The 22,829-nt window shown below is 35.8% G+C and overlaps 1 protein-coding gene and 1 long non-coding RNA gene across 4 annotated transcripts; both read right to left on the reverse strand.

Moving 5' to 3' along the window:
- Positions 1-13,541: 13,541 nt before the first annotated feature.
- Positions 13,542-17,774, reverse strand: LOC141628616 (uncharacterized). 3 transcript variants are annotated; one of them, XR_012537157.1, is made up of 7 exons: positions 17,502-17,774; positions 17,285-17,361; positions 16,602-16,644; positions 15,121-15,183; positions 14,942-14,982; positions 14,114-14,245; positions 13,542-13,990 (listed from the first exon to the last, which is right to left on the reverse strand). It is a non-coding gene; the product is annotated as an uncharacterized LOC141628616 (long non-coding RNA). The 3 variants fall into 3 exon arrangements; XR_012537158.1 differs by having other exon boundaries at positions 14,898-14,982; XR_012537159.1 differs by having other exon boundaries at positions 16,598-16,644.
- Positions 17,775-19,374: 1,600 nt separating this feature from the next.
- LOC141630707 (uncharacterized) lies at positions 19,375-20,022 on the reverse strand. Its single transcript, XM_074443476.1, has 2 exons — positions 19,815-20,022; positions 19,375-19,676 (listed from the first exon to the last, which is right to left on the reverse strand). The coding sequence occupies exons 1-2, from the start codon at positions 20,020-20,022 to the stop codon at positions 19,375-19,377; spliced, it is 510 nt and encodes a 169-aa protein (XP_074299577.1).
- Between the last annotated feature and the right edge of the window lie 2,807 nt (positions 20,023-22,829).

Consider the following 22,829-nt stretch of genomic DNA (forward strand, 5'->3'; position numbering starts at 1 on the left):
GTCGAGGCATTGCCTCGATTTCATGCACATTGAGAAAAATGTCCGTGATAATATTATCAATACCCTTCTGAATGTTCCTGGTAAAACAAAGGATAACGCCATGCACTAGGGAAGATATGAAAATGATAGGTATTAGGCTAGAGTTGGCACCACAGAAGAGAGGTAATCGTACATTTTTACCGCCAGCGGCTTTTACCCTTTCACGGAATGAGAGAAAAGAGTTCTGTGCATGCTTGAATGGAATTAAAGTGCCACATGGTTATTTGTCGAACATCAAAAGCCTAGTGTCGATGCAAGACCTAAAACTCAGCGGGTTAAAGTCACATGATTGTCACACTTTGATGCAACAATTACTACATGTGGCTATTCGTTCCATTTTACCTGAAAAGGTAAGATATGCTATAACTAGATTCTGTCTCTTCTTCCGGTCCATATGCGAGAAAGTCATCGATCCCGATGACGCGGATTCATTGCAGGACCTCGTTGTAACCTCTCTTTGTCAGTTGGAAATGTATTTTCCACCCTCTTTCTTCACTATCATGATTCATCTGACCATTCACTTGGTTAGGGAGATTTTGTACCTTGGGCCCGTGTACTTGAGATACCAATATCCTTTCGAAAGATTGATGAAAGTCTACAAGGACTATACATCTAATCGGTATCGTCCAGGAAGGTTGTATTCTTTGAACGCGCTATTTTAGACGAAGCTCTTTCATATTGTTACGCTCATCTCTCCCCGAGGAGTTGATTGGTGTTCCTAAGAATCGTCATAGTGATTTGGATGACCTAGGAAAAGGTATTAGGGGCCGGGTTGAAAAAATTGTGACACGTAAAATGTTGCATTTAGCACACATGTATGTGCTAAACAACGAAGATGAGGTGCAACCTTATATTCAACAACACAAAGATGAGCTCAAATACGATCACCAAAACAAGACCAAGAAGTGGATTGCGAACGAGCATACGAATACGTTTCCAGAGTGGTTTAGGAATATTGTCTTACGATTAATGCTTGATCAAACTGGTGATGACATCTCTCCTAGGTTACTAGGTCTTGGTTTAGGTCCAAATGCCGGGTCACTTTTACAACAGATTTTGCCATTAATGGATATACTTTTTACACCGCGAGCAAGATGAGCTGAGCACAATGCAAAATAGTGGTGTGAGTTCTGAATTTGAGGCAATGCACTTTGCTACTTCAAAAGATAAAAAGCCTATTTGGGGAAAATGCCTTTATTATGGTGTTATTCAAGAAATATTGGTACTAGATTACATTGATTTCACAATGCCTTTGTTTCGATGTAACTGGGTTGATAACAACATCCATTGTGTCCGAAAGGATAAGATGGGATTTACGTTGGTCAATCTGGGTAAGGTTGGCAATAATAAGGATGATCCTTTCATAATGGCATCCCAAGCTAAACAAGTGTTCTATGTCACCGATCCTATGGATAAGAAGTGGTCTGTTGTACTGTCTATAAGGAAAAGAAGGAGTAGTCCATCCGATAATGGTGATGATGATCAGGATGTCGTTTTTGAGGGAATGGATGTTGACACTGTATCTTATTTGGACGATGTTGACACTGATCATGAGGACACTGAAAGCATCTATATGCGTGATGACCATGGTGAAGGTATTTGGGTTAACGAAGAAACTATGACATCCAAGAAACGTCCCCGATCCTGAGATAGTTCATCAAGACACAGTATGCATGCATCTTTGGTGTTGTCTTATTTTCTTGATCTTATTATTAGATGTGGATCTTTGGTGTTGAAATTGTTTATTACAAAGTATGTATTGTTACGAGTTTGGTGTAATGGAATTACTGTAATTTTAAAAAAAAGAGAGGTTCAACAATAACAACGGTTGTATTTAAATTACCCGTTGTTAATACTTTCAACAACGGGTGTAGTACCTCTACCATGTTGTCAATTATTTTGACATATTTCATTTTGGCGCAAATTTGGTGAAAATATATTACAACGGGTATATTTTAACCGTTGTAATAAAGTTTTGACAACGGTTGACTTTTATTGACCCGTTGTTATTAACATATAACAACGGTTTTGTTTTGAGGACCCGTTGTCAATAGTTTGTCATAATAAAAAACTAATATAGAAACCCATACAGCATGCCATACACAAACACACACAACATTATTAGTTCAACCGTTGGTATCCTGAGTTAATTCTTCTCTCTTCCTCGCTTTTTACATTCTCGTCGCCGGCCGTCGCTTGATTTAAAGCCCGATTCCGTTGCCTTCCCTTATCATCCTACTCGTTCTCTTTATCATCATCATCAACAGGTATGTTCACTTTAATTTTGTGTTTCGTCATTAGGGTTTTAAGACGATCATCTTGTTTCTTTTTCATGCATCTGTTTGTTTTTCGTCTTCTTTGTTATCTTTATCATCCCGCATCATCTACTTTACTCCTCTTATCAGGGTTTAGGATTTTAGAAGCTCAATCTGTTGTTTTAAATTTTCATTCCTATTAGGGTTTAGGGTTTTAGATAATACTCTGCATGTACGTTGTTAAGTTGTTCATTTCCAGCTATATCATTCATATTTGGGTTTTAGGATTATCATGGGTGAAAAACGTAAAAGAAGTCAAAAGAATAATGAGCCCTGTGATAATAAGCCTGGTGAGAGGGGTGCTACGAAGTGCAAGAAAGTCCTTGCGGACTATAGCCGCTAAACGGTAGTTCGAAATAACATGGAGTGAGATGGGTTTCCCTCTTTTGGTCCAAATGCGGGTCTTTTCTCCGAGTTGGATTGGTGCTTGCACAAGACAGTTTGTGCCTATCCATTTAGATGATGTTAGAACTTTGAATCCAAAATTGGCGGAGTTATACTTGGCTCGTGTAAAGGAAGGCTTTATTATACCCGATAAAAGCCATGATGAGTATTTAATGCATAAGGCAGCGGATGTCCACGGGCAGTGGAAGTGTGGCGTTGCTAGGGATTGGTTGTATGTGGACAAGGCAACGGGGAGATGCGTAAGAGCCCACCGGAAAACAAGTGTCCCACCATCAAGCAGGAAGAATGGGATCTTTTCAAAAAGATGAGAACTGCGAGAAGTTTCGGGTTAAATATCCTCGCCTTTTAACGATTTACCTATCATTTTTTAATTAATGAGTCCTTTATATAATCTTTTTATTATCTCATCTACTTGCGCTTTTATATAATTATTTGAAGGCCGTTAGCGAAGCAATCGTGCTAACATTTCATGCAAGAAGGGGAAATTCTATGGTTCTCGAGGCGATTCTGAGAAAGATAGAAGAGGACCTCGTAAGTAGCATGCATTATTCCCCTATGAGACTTTATTTTTTTAATCACACTTGGACTTGCATTGATACACATTTACGTGTATAAATGTTACCATGTTAATGTGTAGGTGGCAAAGGGAGTGAAAGAGGTGGATCGGCATGTAACTTATAAACAAGGGCACACGCCTAAAGGATCCCGATCGTCGCGTGACAAATATGATGAGGAAGTTTTGGCCAACATAGTAAGCATTATTTTATTAAGACGAGTTCATTACTAACTTTATTATTTTAGTCACAAATATAATTTGAATTTTATTTAATATATTATAGGATAACGTATTGAAAGAGGTAGAAGAAGGGAAATTCACTCCCGGTGGTCGTAATGACGTTCTTGCTAGAGCGATCGGCCGACCCGAACATCCAGGTCGTTTGAGGGGCGTCCGTTACAGGTTGGAGTAACGAAATATTATGGGAAAACGCCGGATAAAGAAGAAAAGGAAGACTAAGTCCGAGAAGGTGACATGGTAACATTTATTCTATTATTTTCATTTAAGTTCAATTCACATGTTATTGTTGGGATAAAAATTCGTGACACATTACATTCTTGGCAAGCGGCTTGAGTTAATGGCATCCGTACTACTAAAGTGAATCTGGAGGTAAGCTTTCGAAGAAGAAGTGAAGATGATAGAGGATGTCATTTCTAAAGGGGGTAATAATAAGGTACAACAGATGGTCAAGAGGCCGCTACTACCTTGGCAATACATGAGAAGGAAGTATATAACGAGATTCAGAAAGATCGGTACCTAATAATGCTTCGAAGTTGTAACAACTAAAGCCGATCAGGTACCTAATATATACTTCCTTATTTTTCTTTTGTTTTTTTTTTGGGTAAGATCGGGGGTGTGTTCTTTGCCAGCTCTAATCTTTGTAACCGACATGGTGCCATTGAATTGGTTAATTTTATTAGGTAAATAATGGGTCTGAAAAGGAGATGCAACTTGAGAAGACGGCTGATGGAAAACAGCATACATCCCCTTCAAGTCAGTTCCCTGTTTTCAGTAAGGTATGCATGAAGTGTTTAATTAGTTAAATTTATATGAATCTTTGAAGTTTGTGCAAAAATCGGCCCGAGATCGAAAGCGTTTTTGCAAAATCTTTTGAATCTTTGAAGCGTTTTTGCAAAGATATAATAATGTATGTGTATATTCTTTAGGCCGTAAACAAGAGGCCGATTATTATTCTTCGACCCTAATAGAACCGAAAAGCCACATGTGCGTGTTGGCCGGGTCAGTAGAAAACAAATCTGCAGCAATGAAAGCGTAGTTCATGGCGAAAAACTTTTGCGAATCATAGAATAGTAGAGATAACTACGGTCTTTCCAGGCCATGAAAACTTTCAATTTGTCTGTCCCGATTCGTGACGACATTACCATTCGGGAGATGCGCTTGGAAGTTTCATCCAATGGCCTCGAAACTCACATCTACTTGGCGAAGATATCTCCGCCGCCCTCGGCGTGAAAGCGGTTGGGGTTAGAAGAAATACCTTTATATATATGTTACATTTTTAATTGTTGAATGTTTTTATATGTTATTTTTTTTTGTAGGGAACAAAAAAGACGGCTTTGGCGGATAAGCCTAAGTCCACAGACATGCCAACGACCTCGACTTCACAACAACTTGATGAGGTATTTAATTAACTTCTCCATTTTTTTAAAAATTAACCTCGCTCCCTTTATTTATATTTTGTCTGTATTTATAAAAAGCATGGTAATTTTGTGTAGGGAACAAAAAAGACTGATAATCCTAAGTCCCAGTCTTACTGCTACTACTACCTCATCATTGAAAGAGCGAGTTGACGAGGTATTTAATTAAGTACGCTTTTATTTTTATTACTCCAACTAGGATATGTTACCTTTGGATTTTTTATTATTTTAATTATCTACTACATGTGTAGGCTGGTGGTAGTAGCACAAAATCAAAGACTCATTCTTTCCCGGACACGAAAGTTAGGACTTTAAACTCCACACAATATAAAGGGAAGGATTACATGCAAAAAGTAAGAACGGTGACGATGATGAGGTTTGCATGAGGAGGCTGGCCATCGCATAGCCACCGAGCAAGTGATAGTTATTCCGTTCGAGGAGGATATTCTAGGGGCTGAGCGCCAAGCGCTTATATCATGGGATCTGCTAGCCGTATGGGCTGGCCTAGACCAGATTGATATATCACACATATTTGTTTGGATGAAGTAAGTTTCTTAATAAATAATTTCATAGTCTAATATTCTGACTACTAGATAGTGTTTTAAATACCGGAATTAATACCGTAATAATGTAGGATATTGAAATTGAGAGTGATCCCCGAGAAGAATATTCCATCCGATCTATACAGATTCTGTGCCCCTATGTTTTATCTTTATTTATTCCGGATTTCTCGTTCGAACAACGGGTAGATTATATTGCTCAAAGCAATTAGCGACAACCAAGAAGTGATTTTTGGCGCTTATAATGAAAAAGGGTAATAAACAAATTAATATTACGTTTCCCCCTACAATTGCATTTTCATAACTAATATATGTACTTGTTAATAATGATGATGTCTCTTGATGTAGGACTCATTGGGTACTAGCAGCCATCATGCCGACAAGGAATAAAGTTTTCTGGTTGGACTCTTTACATCATCAACCAAGCGAGACTTTTAAGCACTTGATTAATATGTAAGTTTATAATACTGATTTATTTATAATAACATTTTCATTTTTTATTTATAGAAAAAAGCTCTTTCATATTTTTGCCCCTAAAAAAATTAGTTTCTGCCTCCTTTTTTATTTTTTAAAAAAAGGGCCTTTAAGAAGAAAAGAGCAAACGACAGGATCAACCCACGGAAGATTCTGATGTTGGCCCTGATTTTATTACGATAACAGGGGTACGTGCTCAAATACAATAACATTAAGTGCAAAATCTGTGTTTAATACTAATACAATACCTAAAGTTCAAGATTCTGATGTGAGCTTCTCTCGTCTGTTTTTTTTATGTAATAATAGGCCCCTCGCCAGCCTGATAGCATACAATGTGGATACTACGCTTGTCGGTTCATGTTGGAGATTATTAGGCGAAGATATCTCGTTATTCCAGAAAAGGTTAGTAATAATTTAAACATGTGTTTATTACTTTTTTTAAATTAGAGCTAATGTTGTCTTGCTCGCTATATATACCATGATGTTGCTAATGTTGTCTTGCTTGCTACTATATATACCATAATGTCTTCTCTTTGTTTTTTCCGTAGTATGCAATCAAGTCCAGTCAACAGATTGAGCAAGACTCAAGTGTAGATATAGACGAGGTAAGAGACATGTGGGGCAACTACGTCTTAGAATATATTACAAATGCATGATACTCAGAGTTTAGATCAACTTATTAGTAAATTTTTTGTTGAAGTTAGGGAATGATTAGTTCATGTAAATTCAACTCCTTGTAAGTATATATATATATATGATGCATTTCTTTGTTGTGGTTGAATTGAATCTATTGAGTTCGATGAACCCATTTGTGATTTATTTGGTCTTTGGTATATGGTGTCTTGACATATGCGAGGTTTTTGAATGGCATGAAACAAATTTATTTTTTCAAAACATTAGGAGTTTGTAATAAAAACGGTTACTAAAAAAAACCGTTGTGAATACCTTTCACAACGGTTAATAAAAATAAAACCGTTGTGAATGACATTCACAAATACCCGCGCTTAATATTCAACAACAGGTTTTAATCGAAGAACCGTTGTTAAAAGTCTTCACAATTTTGGAGGTAAAATTACAACAACGGGTATTAAACAAAGAACCGTTGTTACTAAAAATTTCAACAACGGGTATGTACCATAAACCCGTTGTCAAAAGACTTCACAATTTTGGAGGGAAAGTTACAACAACGGTTATACATACGACAACCGTTGTTATATTATTCCCTCCAAAATTTTGAAACACTTTCCACAACGGAGAACACCCAACAACAACGGCTTTTAACCGTGGTGAATACTTTAGACAACGGTTTCACTAAATAAACAAACCGTTGTAAATACCTTCTACAACGGCCGCTTTAACAACGTCCGCTTTTTGATTTTACAACGGTTTTTACCCGTTGTTATAGGCTGTATCTGTAGTAGTGGTCGTCAACTTCGGTACAAGGAATGTGAATACGGATCTCAATGGATGGCAAGGCCCAAGAAGGTTTCAAGTCACACATATCATCTTCCTCATCAAATAGATCTTCAAAATAAGAGTTGTCAAGGGTGGAAGCAACCTCTTCCTCAACCTTACTTCCCTCATGTTAATCTTTTTCAACAATTTGACACAATGACTCCTTATCAAGGCCACTAAGGACCGAGGATTCATCCTCATCCACATGACTATTACTCGAGGAACCATCATCAAAACATCATTGTCTAAAGTGTGAATAACCTCTTCATGAATAGCCTCACATGCTACACTACGGAGTGAATTTCTCAACTTCAATTCTTTACTCGCAATAGCCAACATAAGGAAAAATTTCCACTTCTCTTCATAGTTATAGGTATTGCCAATAAATTCTTGATTAGTCAATTTATCGGTAAGGAACAAAGTTTCTTCATTCAACCCATTATATACCACCTTACAAAGTTCTCATCTCATAAGGGTATTCACGTAGAGAGTTAAACTCATTCATTCTATTAAAAAACTTGTAAAATTGTTCATCATGAGTTTGGCGACAATAACGAGTAGCCATCAAATCAAAGAAGTAAACAAACTAAGGCAAGTAAAGGAGTCCTATATTTAAAAAGACTAACTACACTAATTAAAGACCAATAGTTCAAAAACAAGCTTTAGCTATGTTGCCCTTCCCCGGCAACGGCGCCAAAATTTGATTGAGAATAAGACTAGGTCGTTAAATACTAGAATTAACCTACCACATTAACAATTTATAAGCCAAACTATACTCTAGATTAATCTAATGGATAAAGCAATATAGTGGAAGTAAGGGTCGATCCTAAGAGAAGGACTTTTAAGCTAAAGACTTGAATTGTAAACTATTGACTACTAATTAGGACTCTATGGACTAATAAGGACACTAACCACAATCAAGACCTACTAATTATGTTTATCAACAAACAATGATTATGAACAATGGTTAACATGTAGTATGACACAAATGGAGAAAGTTTGGTTTTGAAGAAGCATAAGGAAAAGTAAAGATGCAATTTTTATCATAGAAGCAAAACAACAAACACTAGATATGCAACAATCAAATATGGGAAAGACTTGGTGTAATTCTCTCTTAGTAATCCAACAATGACAAAGTTTGACTCTTTTCTCTCTATTGTTATCTATCCAATGCTATCATCTCAAGAAATTTACACACACAATTAAACCATATATGTGAGTCCTTCAATTCCAACCACAACTCATTAAACCATGAATGAAAACTAGAATTGAGCATGAAGCTTTTGCCAAGAGTTCTAAGCTAGAATCAAATCCTACTAGATTAAACCATGCTAGCAAGAAAAGACATGTAATTTCCTACTTGAAATATGAATCCTTTAAACCAAATCAACATACAACAAGTTTGCTCCAAACAATTCTAGATAGATTAAACCATTTCTCTAGAATTTACAATAGTTGGGTAAATAAGATGCAAGAGTGATGAATTCATACATTCATCTACTCAACATAAGAATTTAAGAACAAAGGAAAGAATAACAATAGATAAATTGAGAGAGATTTAGGAGTCTTACAACATCAAAGTTGGATACTTTGATCAAATTACACCAAGAAAGAAATATTAACCTTCCATAGTTTGCTTACAACCCATGAAGAAAGATTAACATGAATTAAGGAAAGATTAAGTTTAATTATTACAAGATTAAAGCCAAGCATGAGATCTTAATGGTAAGGAGGTTGTATGATGTGAGTAGGAGTCTCTTTAGATCTCAAAATTCTAGATATATATAGGGCGGCATGAAAATATAGGTTAAGTCCCTTAAGAACGCCCAAAACACGGAACTAGAGTTGCGATAGCAGCACGTATTTGCGCAGGCTGCGCAAACAATTGCGCATGCTGCGCAAATAATTGAGCAGGTTGCGCACAATTGCGCAGGCTGCGCTTCAAACTGACAGCAGCATCTTGCGAAGGCCATATCTCCCTCGTTTCTTGGACAAATGAGGCGTGTGACCTACCGTTGGAAAGTTAAGATCACAAGCTTTCACCTCCAACTGGCCTTACGTCAATAAGAGCTCTAGAACTCGAGATATATCAATTTGAAGTTGACCCTTGTGAAAGCGAGTTTTCAATTCTTCATTTTGGCTCTTGTTTGTCTATGCCAAGGCATCAAATCTTCCATTAGCTTACTTTTCTTGACTTTGAACTTATTCCCTTGGCTTACCTTTTGCTCTCCTTCATCACCTTGGTTGACCGTGGCTCGGGTTTGACTTGTGAGTCGGTTTGTACAAAATGATCCATTAATCTCAACTTACCAATATGAAGCACTTGAATTACCTTGAGATGTAAATACCACCAACAAGTTCACATGATCCAAATTACAACAAAAGTGGAATCACCGGAAAATACCACGATTATCATTCAAAACCGGCTTTATGACAAGCTTATTCAACTAAAATTACCTAATTGAGCCGACACTATTTGACTCTATCAAGCGGTGATGGACGCGAAAAAATCAAGGCAGAAGTGCAGAACGATGATCGATATCGATGAAGTTCTACTTGTAAAAGAAAAAGGAGTGATTCAAGCCTTGAAGATGTTGACCAAAAATTATATTGCTTGAAACACGTTGACAAAAAAAGGGCATCTAAGAATTTGCAGAAGAAAGAAAATACCTTAAAAAAAGAGGCTTGAACTGATTCATGTTGTGGCAGACGGAATATATATATATATATATATATATATATATATATATATATATATATATATATATATAAGTTTTGGGTTCCCTAAACCCTACCTAAGTGGAAAGCTTTAGAAGGGTACGGGACTTTCCTAAAAATTTTATTGTGCAATTCTATTGGAAATTAGATGGCATGGTTAATGTGTACACAAATTGGACTTAGGGATCCGCCTATGGGTCACCCGTCAAGTTAGACCCTAACGAAGACGTTAAAAAATGAGTCATCCTTACGACAAGTTCGGGTACCTGATGACTTTCAAGTCAAATAAGAGAAAAATGCGTTATCCACCAAGTCTAAAAAAAATGACAGGGTAACGTCAAAAAAAAATTTCAGAAGCTACTACCCTTACGACAGGTTCGGGTACGCCATTCGACTTCCAAGTCAAACACAAATTCACCACCAAGTTAGATAATAACAGGGTGACATTATATCCTTTTGACAAGTTAGGGTGCTCATCATCGACTTCCAAGTCAAGCCAAGTGGATTTGCGACAAGTTAGAGTGCTCGTCTATGATTTCCAAGTCAAAGCAAAATGATCGAGACCCCGCCACGTCAATACACCCAAAAGTGCACGTGACAAGGTCTCGAGGAGCAATTTGTAGGCACGGAAAATTTATTAATGTGTCGAATAAATCGAATAAATTAATTATCTTGAGGTAATACCAAATTTTAACTTAATTTAATTATTTTTGCCTGATTAAATAAAATATGGGCCGATTCAGATGATAAAAGAAGCTATTCGGATCTCTAAACTCGAAAAGAAACAAATTTGGGCCAAGTTCACTAACAAATCCACAAATGGCCTGTGAACACCAAAGTCCAACAAGGAGAATCAAACTCTAGAAATAGAGGTCTCCTCATTCATTCAAAGGGTTGAAAATTCATAACTGCAAAGTAGCTAGAGAGAACATGGTACAAATTCCTACAAATCATCTCTACCAAAATCATTGCAAACAGTCAACAAGCACATCAAATCGTGCCGCCTGCGTTGAAGATTCAATCACAAATTCAAACCTTCAAGAGATATTCAAGTCATCGCGACCCTCTCAAGAAATCAAATTAATATTGCTCGTAGAGTAACTAAAGTTATCTACAGCGCACCCCTCACGTGTACCATGTACACGTACCCCTTACGGCATACTAGAATCAAAGGATACATTAGAGATTGTACCCGTACTTTTTGATATCTTTTAATAAAATTTACTTGTTTTCTTGTTTTGTATTTCAGTTATCGCAATACAAAATTTGTTGTTACAGCTTGCGTGGGGATTTTATATCCCACGGAATGACTTAGAATTGGTTCATATTAAATTTGACCTAATTTGAGCCAAATTTGTACCAAAACGATATAAATACCTCTATGACATTCTCTATCATTTTATATACATCTATAGATGATGTGATTAGGAGATAATAACTTTTTTATAATATTAAAGATGACTTGGGTCACTTTTAAGTGGTTGTACTATACGATGGTCTGATAGTATAATTTGAGTATGGATAGCATATACAATGTATAAAATGTTACTCAACAAGGATATCAAGTGTGCCACTAAAACTATGACAAGGTCATAGGCTAGCATATAAATCATACTTCATCACAAGATATCAAGATCGGGTACATTGTATACACGGTATCAAAGAGTAAATAATAGTGGACATCCATAAATAATCCCGTGAATTTTCACGGGCAACAAAACTAGTTGAGAAGAAAAAAGCCCTCTAATCCTATATGTTTTACGCACCTTACATTAGAGGTTTTATCATTCTCAAAAAAAAAAAAAGAGAAATAATCAAACATTATGCAGTTAATTTGCTCATTTCATCTTCACTTACTAACTTCATTTGCGATTGCCTAGGGAATAGCAAGCTGTATTGTTTTATGTACATAAATGGGTAGTACTTGACCCGTCGTAAGCTTGTGACGGATATGCCCATCACAAGGGAGACTTGTTGTATTTAAAATTAGGCAACCAATCCAACCCAAATTTAAAGAAGCCAATCGTTGTTGAGCTTGTATGTGGATTTTATTTCACACAAAATGACTTAGAATTGGTGCAACTCGAATTTGGCCAAACTTGAGCCAAATTTGTCCCAAACCGATATAAATACCTCTATGAGATGCTCTTTCATTTTAATTACATCTATAGGTGAAGTGATTATTAGGAGTTAACATCTTTCTATAATATTACAGATCACCTAGGTCACTTTTAAGTGATTGTACTATACGACGGTCTTATAGTATAATTTCAGTATGAATAGTCTATACAATGTATATAATGTAACTTGACAAGGATTGTCAAGTGTGCCATTAAAACTAAAATAAGGTCATAGACTAGCATATAAATAATCCTACTTCATCACAAAATATCAATATCGGGTACATTGTACACACGGTATCAAAGACTAAACAATAGTGGAAAATCATAAATAATTGTCCCGTTAATTTTCACGGACAATAAAACTAGTTCTTTCCTTAATCATAATTATAATAATACTAATGGCCACTATTATATCATGGTCACACACTTGCGAACTCTACTCCTCATGTCCTCAAAAATTCTTTCATACCTCAAAATTAGTTACACTTATCAAAGATTTGAGTCTTTGTATTACCTCGACGTGGATGACCACACCATATAGACAACATACATGCCAAATATAGACCTCGTACAATTTGACTCAATTAACCTGTTTTGCACTGAATGTCAGGTGGCATTCCTCGACTTTTTTTCACGCCAAGTTTTACCGTCCATTCAATAACTTGAAAAACTACTTACTGATGTTAAAAAGCGTACGGTCCGATTAGTTAATGTTACAAACATGTGCGCATCACTAATGGAAAAAACCCCTATTGCGTCAGTTGTAGAGGACATTTTGTGTCGGTTTTCGACTGACGTATATCGAGGGGTCGTATTTGTTATGCGTTAGTTGTGGAACTGACGCAAAAAGTTGCCATTTGCGTCAGTTGTGTTTTAAAAACCGACGCAAAAAGTTACCATTTGCGTCAGTTGTATCAATAGAATAGACGCATTAGACTGTTATAACTGACGCAAATAGATGTTATTTGCGTCAGTTCTTCAAATAACTGATGCATTTGCTTTATTTTTTTGCGTCAGTTCTATCAGAAACTGATGCAATTGATATTTTGTTTTAGCACCAATTTATTACCATTTGCGTTATTTGTTATCAGGATGCAATTGATGCAATTAATGTTTTCTTTTTATATACAAAAATTCGCTACCTAATTTTCGGCAACACCTCCCCGTAAAACTGCCAATTTGAATACAAAAACTTCAAAACCTGCAACAAGAAATCCAATAAACCACCAATACATCACATGTAAAGCAACATTATATTTCATTCAACCCAACAACGTTACAAATACAATCCAATGTATACAAAATCTCACAAACGTCTTATTTACTAAACTAATCTATATACTAAATGTTCTCTAAAACATCTACTAGCCAAATTTATATCGTTGATTGACATGGTTGAAAAATGAATGTGTGGACGTGATGTATTATGAAGATCAAGAATATAAAACCCTTGTTCACACACACCTCTTCAATGGACCGGAGATTGTTAGAAGCTAAAGTCCACATCTCTTCCAATGTAGTATTAGTGCTTGCTTTGTGCAAACGAACATAATGTGTCAACCCCCACGCTATATAAGTGTACCACTCCATCTGCAAAATGTCCTATTTTTCAGCATCTCATCTTCTACCTCTACCTCTTTCAATTCATTTTGCCATATTCAAACTCATTCGTTCAATGGTTCTTCCTGACCTGAAAGTTAACTCTCGCCATAAGCATTGTACTTGAAGAAAATGGCTCTATTACAAGAGACTTCTAGGCAAACTATTTTAAATAATGATGTGAATATACTGAGAAGAGAGTATATTGTCATACCTGCCCCGCCCCATCTATGGAGATTGAGTTTGAGTAGGGTGTTACACAACAGAAGCTGAAAGAAGTGGGGTAAGAAAATACTATAGAAGATAAGTTATCATCCCCGACCAAGGTAGCGCAAGTGGTTCCATACTGCAAATACAATATATCAGAAAGAACTATGTGCAGGAAAAGAAAAGTACAAATGCATTTATTTAATTAAAAGACAAAAATAACATCAGACGACCTCCTAATGCAAAATCAATCGATGCAAACCAAAAACTAACTATTACTGTCTTAAAAAAAATAAACTACTACTAAGATAGAGTACAACAATGTATTTTCAGAGATTACAAACATCTCATGTGTGCTATAAATATGTCAACGCGACTTCCATCATAAATCCTAATTTTGGAGATTGTAAATTAAATAGGCGATTCAATCAAACTGTAATTGAATTTTGATTTGGTCAAAATTTGGGCTGACTCAACTACTTTAGGAAAATCAGAAAACACCACCAAACAATTTTCAAACTTTATGATAATTAAAGACATTAGAAGAGGAGCTAAGAGGACCTGTAGAGAGGTAATAACCAGACTTTTAAAGCAACAAATAATAATTGAAGTATTAAAAACAGATCAGCAGAAACTTCATATACAGTTACACGGGAATTGTAGCATCTTGACAATAGATTCTGTTCTACAAAGGTTAAATTAAATTCCTCATTTTATTACTGAAACCACATAACATAGAACGAAGGCTAACTTTATAAGGAACATTTCAGTTAAAGCTCAATTGCATCTACCTAAAAATGTTCGGAGAATCATTTACGAATGTCTAGAGGCCAACCTGACAGCGCCTCATAGTAGTAAATCCTTCACCTTATACTCCTGTATCAATTATACTCATCGACATCAAATTCTTAATTTTAAGAATATAATTGATAAGTAAGCTGGGAACGAACAATAAGAAAATGCTACAATAACCAAATAAAAGAAGAAAAAACCAGGAAGGAGATGGTGAGATACCTTGCTGAAAAGCTCGACGGGAGGATTTTAGTGATTTCTCTTTGCTGTTTGAAACTCGAACAGCTGAACAAAAAGAAAAAGAGAGTTTATACCAGTACGGAATGGATAAACACACTCACACTAAGAATTAACATATCTTTGCTTAGAGTGTGTCAAGTTTGAATTAAGATTGGCATAAAATGGCCTCATCGGTGGCTAATGGCTAGTTAGCAACCCATCAGCCATGGATCCTAATGAAGGTTTACAAATTTAACTGCAGTTCAATGGCGTCTATTAATACTTCAAAATTCATAATATAAGTAGCTCAAATATTTGCGTGAATTATTTGGTAACACTCCATATTACAGTATGCTTGAAATCCAATGATATGAATCTTTGGCTTCATTGCCATTAACTCCTCGATAATTTTGCTAACCAAAAAAAGCCACCTTAAGTCAAACCTATTAAAAACTGCTTCTACTTCTGTACTTCATTGTACAATATTCTCACCCATGTTTCAGTAAGTTAGCATCTATTATAATTAATGTTACTCTGACGCTCCACTTTGGTCGTGTGTCACGTGTCAGATACTTGAAGTGTCCAACACGACACGACACATCACTTCATTTTAAACCAAAATCGTGAAAACTTTACGAAAAATAACCATATCAGACACTTTGAGTCTAGGACACTAAGACATGTCCTTCAACTGAAACCGAGCCGAACTGTCAAAGTAACATAGATTATATTCTTCAATTCAGTTATCTATTACAATCAATCCTATTAAAAACTACTGCTCCTTCATTGTGCTATATTTTAACCTCATGCTTCAGTTAAGTTGACATTTATTATAATCTTCAAATTTAGGCATACATTACTACCATAGACATGTTAAAACTTAAAATGAGATGAATTTGTCAACACCAACATTATACAACCCCGAGACTACCTCAATCCCATATTGAGAATCTGCAAACAAGACCCTAATCTCCCCAGCCCTCAATCCTAAGAGAATTACTGTATGCAAAAGTTATGAACTTTAAACGTTTTCCACAAAGTATAGAGTGATTCCGAAACAGAATTCCAAACTCTTGAGTCTTCAGCGTGAAATATAGTCTTAAAATTCGCTCCTCTCGGAGACTCGGGTTATCCTAGGCGAGTAGGCTACAATCTAATCCTCATTTCCACATTCCCTTGCTCCAAAATGTCTATAGCTAGTGCTATCAATATTCATATAAAAAAAACGTTTACTTAAAAAGGAATTATCTCTTAAAGAGCTCTTTATTGATTGAACAACCTTGATGTGAAATGCCAATTTAGACGCCACAACTTACATGTTATTTACCAAAACGGAAGGAAAAGTGTACGTTTCTCATATCACGGTCATTAAGGTAGACAATGACACAAGTACAAAGACATAAACAATCAATAGATAGATAAAGAACTTGATATCCATCATCATTATTAAGCAATAAGATAGGCAGATAGCACAACTTACACACCATTCACCCAAGCACCTCTATAATGAAGCAAACTCACCAGGACCTATAACATTCATTAATTCACACCAATCAGCCAGCATAAACGATAACGAAAACTACACTCACAATTAACTTATAAGTATCAAGAAACAATATCATTACCCCACAAATTCGTGGGGTATAGGAACACCGTGTAAATCCTTAATATTGACAAAATTAGTGCCTTAATAGATGAGACCTAATCCCTGTGGTCCAGCACAACAAAGAAATTACCTTATGATATAAAAAATATGGGCATACGTTCCATGTTACATGCTTGTAGGTAACACATCAAGCTCCTCAATTTAGTTAGATTAAGAGGCGAGATAAATATGAGGAAATGAAAAAAAGTTATAAAAGTGTGAACCTATATAATATAAAGGCAAAAAATACATCAGCTTTACTGTCTCTAAGGCAAAAACAAAACAGGTCATGTAAAAACTATAACCTTCATGAAAGCATCAATTTCTGGGACATATACCAAATTACTAGTGAGAAATATGAGTTCTCAAAGAATAGAGAACTCAAATTTGAGAATTGGGAAGTATGAACAGCTAAAACTAAATGTAAGGCAGAGTAAAATAACATGGAAAGACATATACCACATTACTAGTGACTCAAAGAATAAAAAAAGTAGTAACTTAAATAAGTAAGAAGCAACAAACCTTCAATGGTGGAGTGCGGCGAGGACTGATAAACGCTTATACCATTGACGTAGAAACAAAATCCAAAATCCATTTATCTGAGGACAAAAAATATCGTATCAGGTATGTAGCTTGATTGAATCAATCAAAACAAAAACCAAAACCCTAATTCCAATTCTTATCATGTTAACAAAATAATGCAAGAAATCACAATTAATCTCAAATTAGAAGATCTTACTTGAAACTGAAATGCGGCCATCTTTATCGGCATCGCCACTTTCGCTTTTGCACCAATCAAACCAATTGCGAATGAAGTGACTCTGTTGGTTTAATAGCTTTACCGTATTGTTCTTGAGTTCTTTGTGTAGTCGTGTGATGAAGATGTGCCGGAGGGAGTTGTTGGTATAGGGAGGCAGTCGTGTGGTGGAGACGGAGTAGAATTAGGGAGAAGCCATGAGAGGCGAGGGAAGGACTAGATTGGTGTGGGAAGTCGATTGTTCTCAGTGTATAATTTGAGGGTATAATTGTTGGTTTATTTTAATTAATATCATTTGCATCGGTTTTAGATACAGCTGATGCAAAAACGTTATATCAAATAAGTCGGTTTAGTAAAATAACTGACGTTTTTTATCAAACACATCGGTTTTGCTGAGAACCGACGCATTATATACGTCAATTTCTTCCAAAAACCGACGCAAAAAGCTTGTTATAGGGAAAAAATGGATTCCCGCCAAAACTAAGTACTTTTTGCGTCAGCTTTTTTAGAACTGACGTAAATCGACTGACGCAAAAGGTGTTTTTTCTACTAGTGCATGCAATTGTAGGGGTCAGGGCTTGGTTTACATGTTCGAGTGTTTTTTGAAACGGCCTATTAAGGATGAGGAGCTTTTTGTGCCTTTGGAACTAGCTCGTTCAGACGAGGTGCATCCTTTTTCCACTTCTGAGAGGGAGATTGAGACGTTTGATACAGAGGATTTGAAAGGAAGGTGATGAAGGAGATTTGTTCAATTTGTCTTAAGGGACTTGTTATTAGTGAAACTATTGACGACAATAATAATAATAATAATAATAATAATAACAAAAACAACAACAACAACAACAACAACAACAACAACAACAACAACAACAACAACAACAACAACAACAATAATAATAATTAGGAGGATGAGGACGACGATTAGGATAATAATAATAATAATAATAACAACAACAACAACAACAACAACAACAACAACAACAACAACACCAACAACAACAACAACAACAACAACAACAACAACAACAACAACAACAACAACAACAACAACAACAACAACAACAACTAGCGTTAAACCCGTGCAAAAAATGCGCGGGACGTAGTAACAATCGCTAAAATTAGATACGGAAGCATATAAATGAGCATGATTAAATTTGCAGTCTTGTGACAATTTAAAAAATCCACTATTGAATATTCGACGTATATGTTATTACGATTGTTACTACGCTAATCACTACCATACGATACAAATTATCCAACAAATGTATAAGTAATATGAACTTTACAAATACTCAAATATTTCTTGGTAAACTACATTGGTTGTAATATTCGATGTACGCTTGTTACTGTCGCAGATTAATAGTTTAAGGCCTTGTTTGTTTGTAACCCTCGAGATCGCGTCATAAAGTTGTCCATGACTGAAGACCGGTCTTGGAAGATAAATGCTCACTTGAGATAAGGACTGGCCCTGGCTTTTGTTTATTTTCATGGCAAAACAAACAGTAATGGGAAATTGTCTTTCTTCGAACCGGACCGGAAATTTTTGGAATCGAAGGAGTGAGTGTAATGCGAGCAATGTGCACTCTATCGCCTTTATGACTACAGATCAAAACTGTCTGACTAATTACGCGTCTCCCTAAATCTGTCACTATTAATCTGGTACCATTGCACAACCCACGCGATTGATCAATATTTCTAAGGAGCATAACCATAGCATCGACTTTCAATCTTAATTCATGGTTAGGGAGGCCAGAACATTTAATACTGTTCAAGAATTCTGTAGAGTAAAGGTCAGGCTCGCCCATATAGGTCTATCATCTCTACTAACCTCATCAGAGCTTAAGTAAATTCTCTCTTACTCATGGATAAGAGATAACACATAATCATTTACATTTTCAACTATTTCGTGAGTGGGTGCAAGAATTGCCCTTTCTTGAAGATAATTTGGGTCCCATAAACGGTTTTGAAGATCAGGATAAGTGATATCTACTAAGGAGGCAATGGGATCAGTCACGTGTTGAATAAGTAAATCGTTGGGGAACTCTATGTCAACCTCGGCATCACCATCATTTGGATCCCCGACCAACCCATCTCCAATTTTCAGAATCCACTCCGAGAATTTCCTTATCTCATCTACATTAGTGTCTTCACTTCCGGCTTATAAGCGCATATTTTTAGTCAATGTAAGCACCTGAAATCTAAAAAATACACATCTTAAAACAGTGAAAGAAAATATAAATTAATTGAATAACGTTTTAGTACCCTTTTGGAAACTAAGTTTTGAACATACCTTACATGAACTCCACAAATACGACGAACAAAGAGAAACATGCACAACATCAACTCTGCTCCCTTTGGAAACAACCGATAATGTTTGGCGAAAATCGCCACCAAAAACTACCACTTTCCCGCCAAATGGTAGTGTTGTATTACGCGCATCTACAACACGCATGACGTCTTTCAAACTTCTATCAACAGCCTCAAAACCATGTTTATGAGTCATTGTAACACCCCCATTTATTCAGGAGCCTTTAGCTAGACATTCCCAATAAATAGGACTGTTACCATCTCGGTTTCCCGAGGTAGTGTATAACAAAGTACAACAAACCAAAGTACTTTAAATTAAAACTTCAATGATTACATGTTTATTACCAATTATCCAACTAAACTTAGTATAAAATATTTACAACTCGCAATGAAATAAATAAAGTGATATAAATTGTTCTATGTGATCTAGACTTCAACTATGGTCCAAGTCGAGCTCTCTTCCCAATGCTCCCAAGTCGGCCTAGCTCCAAACTCGCTATTTAAATCGCTTCCCATTTAACCGGAAATATTAAATGGTTCACCACAGGATGCCATCAATTAAAGCAGGCATCAATTTTATTTTGACACAGAAGCAAACACGTCAACCAATGGTTGAGTAGGATAAAATATATTAAAACAACCAATCTCTCACAACTGTCAATATTCCAATCTCATCTGTTCACATGTCACATCTCAACATCATCTATCCACGTTATCCACCAGAGACTAAGCCTGGGGCCTTCCAATTATTCACACACGTTATCCACAAGAGACTAAGCCTGGGGCAGTCCAATCACCACTCACGTTATCCACCAGAGACAAAGCCTGGGGCAGTCCAATTCTCATAAACCATTCTCGTAATTAAACACGACAATCATGTATATAAACCATCCAATTAAATAACATCACAAATTAAATTGCCAATCAACCATATATCATAACCGTATGATAAATAACACCAATTACACAATCAGTTGAGTAGATTATCCTACCTGGCAAGCAATTCCAATTACGCAGCTCAAGCAATCCAATAAATAAAGCAATCCGATTCGATTATAATTCTTCACAACCGTCACCTCGAGTTGATTAATTGGTTTATGTTAATTCTTTCCTCTTCCGTCTCCTAAAGCTTCTTCTTTTTAATTTGTGAATTATTTCTCAGATTTGAGGTGGTATTTATAGTGTAAGATTTAGAGAATACGAGGCCAATTAGGAAACCATGTAACTTTCCTTATTCTAATTAGTATAGAAATTGTCATTATAATTAAATCATTATTATTTATCATATACTATTAATCCTATCACAATTATAATTTCCTCATATAATATTTACTATTTTATTATTATTATCATAATTATAATTACCTTTATATAATATTATTCCCATATTATTTATTATTAATTCCCGATTACACTCGTACCAACTAAATAGATTTCGGTCCAAACAACATTGGCACACGGCCCAATGCTAAATATTAGCTAAACTCAATTCCCGACTTGCATTATTAATTTATTATGTAATTAACATCTTATTATAATTACTATTAGAAATGTCTTATAATTAATTAGTAAATTACATAAATTATCTTCACAATTTATTATTAAAATACGGAGTATTACAGTCTTCCCCCTTAAAATGAACTTCGCCCCAAGTTCGCCCACAACTCCCATCATCCAACATTATCATTCATCACCATCATCCACTTACGATTATCATCCATACCAATCGCATCACAATGTATCACAACAACAACTCAAAACATTCGTAGTATTACATTCCTTCCCCCTAAAATTTAACTTCGTCCTCGAAGTTCGAAATATCAAACAATGAAGCAACCAAATCATTATTATAATATAAAACATGAAACACACATTGTAATATAAACAACTTTTATTTCCAACACTAATTAATGGTTAACTGAATACAAAACAAAATATTTGATTCACTTCCGAGTAGCGAAACCACAACTTAAACTAACTTTATTTAAACTCCTGGCGAATACATTGCCAAATAAATAATATACTATCACAAAAGCTAAGCATAAGTGTGTAGTTACTTTTCTTAATTCAAATGACCCTTCTAAGTCTATTCCCAAGACGAGCCCATTTGTGCTTCCTAGGTTTAGGATCAGGTGTATACTTTTGTTTAACGAAAATCACATCATCATCCATCTCATAGTCTGAGGCTCTCTGCTGTCGAGGTTGAAGTCTATCATTATCATCATCATAAGGTCCAGTCCACATAATATCTACCTCTTCCTCCTCCTCCTCATCATCATCATCGCTAATCTCTATCACCTCACAAGTTTCACTCTCCTTTTCCCCAAGGAACATACAGGACTCCCCCTCTTCATCACTACTCCCAATGGCATGATCAAATTGTTCAGGTCCACGGTTGATACTATGGTTATCAGCCCAACATACATATACTAGGTATCTTAATCTGGCTAAAACGACATCATAGGTGAGATGTGAAGGATAGATAGGTCCATAATAATGACTATAATTCTCATGCATCCTGTAGTTATCATACTCAGTCATGTAATCCTCTCTTACTTTCCCTAAAGGTCCAGAGAAAGGTAAAGTGTTAACCAAAGTGTAGGCTCTAAGATGAGTGTCATTTAGGTACTTCGAATCCACTAAAGCTCCATAAACATCCATTTGAGATTCCAAGGCGTTGCAATGCTCGTGCAAATCTGAGTTTGGGTACATGAATATGTTCTCTGGGTGCAAATAGGGATCCATCCTAAGAAATATAAGGGAATCAAGTTAGGTTACGGAATTCATATGCTAGTGTTGTGCTATATGGAATGCATATGGGTATTAGATGCATGCTTGGTATGCATGGAGATGCTATAATTATGTTAACTATTGGTTTGGTATGACGGTCACCTAGTCTATTGAGGTACTACCCACCCTTCCTTCATCATTGATTTATTATTTGTTCATTTTAGTTTCTATCATTCATTCAAATCTCTATCAACATCATCTAACTTAAACATA

The sequence above is a fragment of the Silene latifolia genome, chromosome Y (assembly GCF_048544455.1).
Source record: "Silene latifolia isolate original U9 population chromosome Y, ASM4854445v1, whole genome shotgun sequence".
Classification (NCBI taxonomy): domain Eukaryota; kingdom Viridiplantae; phylum Streptophyta; class Magnoliopsida; order Caryophyllales; family Caryophyllaceae; genus Silene; species Silene latifolia.